This window comes from Antechinus flavipes, chromosome 3 (genome assembly GCF_016432865.1).
Source record: "Antechinus flavipes isolate AdamAnt ecotype Samford, QLD, Australia chromosome 3, AdamAnt_v2, whole genome shotgun sequence".
In the NCBI taxonomy this organism is placed as follows: Eukaryota; Metazoa; Chordata; class Mammalia; order Dasyuromorphia; family Dasyuridae; genus Antechinus; species Antechinus flavipes.
The window spans coordinates 555982877-555986841 of NC_067400.1; the positions used below are offsets into that span (position 1 = coordinate 555982877).

Here is a 3965-nt window from a genome sequence, read left to right on the forward strand (position 1 = left end):
GATCTGGAGTGAAGCAAGGTTGCCCACTATCACCATTATTATTTAATATCGTATTAGAAACACTAGCCTCGGCAATAAGAGTCGAGAAAGATATAAAAGGAATTAGAGTAGGCAATGAGGAAACCAAACTATCACTCTTTGCAGATGATATGATGGTATACCTAGAGAACCCCAGAGATTCTACCAAAAAGCTATTGGAAATAATTCATAATTTTAGCAAAGTAGCTGGCTACAAAATAAATCCCCATAAATCCTCAGCATTTTTATACATCACCAACAAAACCCAACAGCAAGAGATACAAAGAGAAATTCCATTCAGAATAACTGTTGATACCATAAAATATTTGGGAATCTATCTACCAAAGGAAAGTCAGGAACTATATGAGCAAAATTATAAAAAAGTCTCCACACAAATAAAGTCAGACTTAAATAATTGGAAAAATATTAAGTGCTCTTGGATCGGCCGAGCGAACATAATAAAGATGACAATACTCCCTAAACTAATCTATTTATTTAGTGCTATACCAATCAGACTTCCAAGAAAATATTTTATTGATCTAGAAAAAATAACAACAAAATTCATATGGAACAATAAAAAGTCGAGAATCTCAAGGGAATTAATGAAAAAAAAATCAAATGAAGGTGGCCTAGCTGTACCTGATCTAAAATTATATTATAAAGCAGCAGTCACCAAAACCATTTGGTATTGGCTAAGAAATAGATTAGTGGATCAGTGGAAAAGGCTAGGCTCACAAGACAGAATAGTCAACTATAGCAATCTAGTGTTTGACAAACCCAAAGCCCCTAACTTCTGGGAAAAGAATTCAATATTTGATAAAAACTGCTGGGATAATTGGAAATTAGTATGGCAGAAATTAGGCATGGACCCACACTTAACACCATATACCAAGATAAGATCAAAATGGGTCTATGACCTAGGCATAAAGAACGAGACTATAAATAAATTAGAGGAACATAGAATAGTTTATCTCTCAGACTTGTGGAGGAGAAAGAAATTTGTGACCAAAGATGAACTAGAGACCATTACTGACCACAGAATAGAAAATTTCGATTACATCAAATTAAAAAGCCTTTGTACAAATAAAACTAATGCAAACAAGATTAGAAGGGAAGCAACAAACTGGGAAAACATTTTCACAGTTAAAGGTTCTGATAAAGGCCTCATTTCCAAAATATATAGAGAACTGACTCAAATTTATAAGAAATCAAGCCATTCTCCAATTGATAAATGGTCAAAGGATATGAACAGACAATTTTCAGAGGATGAGATTGAAACTATTACCACTCATATGAAAGAGTGTTCCAAATCATTATTGATCAGAGAAATGCAAATTAAGACAACTCTGAGATACCACTACACACCTGTCAGATTGGCTAAGATGACAGGAAAAAATAATGATGAATGTTGGAGGGGATGCGGGAAAACTGGGACACTAATGCATTGTTGGTGGAGTTGTGAACGAATCCAACCATTCTGGAGAGCAATCTGGAATTATGCCCAAAAAATTATCAAAATGTGCATATCCTTTGATCCAGCAGTGTTTCTATTGGGTTTATATCCCAAAGAAATACTAAAGAAGGGAAAGGGACCTGTATGTGCCAAAATGTTTGTAGCAGCCCTGTTTGTAGTGGCTAGAAACTGGAAAATGAATGGATGCCCATCAATTGGAGAATGGCTGGGTAAATTGTGGTATATGAATGTTATGGAATATTATTGTTCTGTAAGAAATGACCAGCAGGATGAATACAGAGAGGCTTGGAGAGACCTACATGAACTGATGCTAAGTGAAATGAGCAGAACCAGGAGATCATTATACACTTCGACAACGATATTGTATGAGGACATATTTTGATGGAAGTGGATTTCTTTGACAAAGAGACCTGAGTTTCAATTGATAAATGACGGACAAAAGCAGCTACACCCAAAGAAAGAACACTGGGAAACGAATGTGAACTATCTGCATTTTTGTTTCTCTTCCCGGATTATTTATACCTTCTGAATCCAATTCTCCCTACGCAACAAGAGAACTGTTCGGTTCTGCAAACATATATTGTATCTAGGATATACTGCAACATATCCAACATATAAAGGACTGCTTGCCATCTAGGGGAGGGGGTGGAGGGAGGGAGGGGGAAAAAAAATCGGAACAGAAATGAGTGTAAATATAATGTAATTATTAAATAAAAAAAATTAAAAAAAAAAAAAAAAAAAAAAATTCATTTTCTGATCTTTTTACACTGCTTCTGTGACTCTGAGCATGTAGTTGATTAATATGTACCTATTTTATTGAATTGTTTATTTAATTTGGCAGTCTTTCTCAAGACTGAATTTTGTTACATCAAAATTTTAATATCTGTGAGTCAAAAACATTCTTTTTGTTCCTTTTTCCAGGAGAGACAAACAGAACTTAGTGACACACAATGAACATAATGTCTCTTCACAATAGCTCAGACTTCACATTTTCTACCTTCTTAGTGACAGGACTCCCTGGACTAGAGGCAATGCATGTATGGCTCTCTATTCCATTTAGTGCCATGTTCCTAATGACTCTAGCAGGCAACATCACCATCATGTTGGTAATCTGGACTGAGAGGAGCCTTCATGTTCCTATGTACCTCTTTCTGGCAATGTTGGCAGCCTCTGACCTAGGTTTGTCTATCTCCACATTCCCCACTATGCTAAGGGTCTTCTGGATGGAGGCCCGTGAAATGAACTTCGCTTCCTGTTTCACGCAGATGTTCTTCATCCATACCTTCCAAGATTTTGAGTCAGCTGTGATTCTGGCTATGGCCTTTGACCGTGTTGTGGCCATTTCCAAACCCTTGCACTATACCTCCATCCTTACCAATGGTGTAATATTGAAGATTGGCTTGGCCATTTTGATACGAACAGTTTTAGTTCAAGTCCCCCTTCCCATATTGCTGCTTCGATTACACTTCTGCCGTTCCAATGTGCTCTCTCACTCTTATTGCCTACATCCAGATATCATCAGGCTCTCCTGCTCAAATACCAGAATAAACAGTATCTTTGGCTTGTTTGTTGTCCTTTCCACCATGGGACTTGACTTCCTTCTCATTCTCCTCTCTTATGTTCTCATCCTAAAGACTGTCCTAAGCATTGCATCTCATGGGGGGCGCCTCAAGGCTCTCAATACTTGCATCTCCCATCTCTGTGCTGTGGTTCTTTTCTTCACTCCCATGATTTGCCTGTCCATGCTGCACAGATTCGGACCAAAGCTTCCATCCCATGTGTATGTGCTCATAGCTAACATGCATTTCCTCATCCCTCCTGTGATGAACCCCATTGTCTATGTGATAAGGACTAAACAAATCCGGGATAGGATCATTAGAGTGTTTCACAGAAAGAGACCAGAAGAGTCCTAGGTAACATTTATAGTGTCTTTTTAAAAGTTTTCTTAAAGCCAAGATTATCTGATTATTGCATCATTGCTCTAAAGATATGAGGAAACTTTAGCCCAGGAAAGTTAAATTACTTAACTGAATTTGCACAGAGAATAAAAATGAGAAGTGGAATCCAGATCTTCTGAATGCATATCCTGTATTCTTGTCAGTGTCACCTATTTGCTGGGTGGTTGAGAGATATGACTGAAGATACCTTGTTGGTCCATCAAAGTTTTAGACTGTACAACTCAATGATGAGAAGGATAAGATGGTCATTCTCCCTGCTTTATTGTTCTGTGTGCTTGGGTTGCCTTGACCTTTCTACTTTTGTCCAGATTTCCTCACTACCATGAATTCATATAGGAATACAGTATAATATAAAACTTAAGGAAATATTGGCAAAAAGATACATCTATGCATAAGGGAATTGGATTTGGTGCCTTTTTAAGTCAAATTCAGCTTTATTGTTTTATAATTTTATCATTATAAATTGAATACATAGTTATATTATTTTAATTTTGTTAAGCCAATTTTAATTCTGT

At 36.8% G+C, this 3965-nt stretch overlaps 1 protein-coding gene across 1 annotated transcript; it reads left to right on the forward strand.

Moving 5' to 3' along the window:
• Nucleotides 1-2442: 2442 nt before the first annotated feature.
• Nucleotides 2443-3405, forward strand: LOC127558122 (olfactory receptor 51G2-like). Its single transcript, XM_051991350.1, has one exon. It carries the CDS (start codon nucleotides 2443-2445, stop codon nucleotides 3403-3405), a length of 963 nt encoding a protein of 320 aa, XP_051847310.1.
• The last annotated feature ends 560 nt before the right edge of the window (nucleotides 3406-3965 follow it).

What these genes read in the sequence shown, in the direction of transcription:
- LOC127558122 (XM_051991350.1), top strand. Translation starts at nt 2,443, where the DNA reads ATGAACATAATGTCTCTTCACAATAGCTCAGACTTCACATTTTCTACC.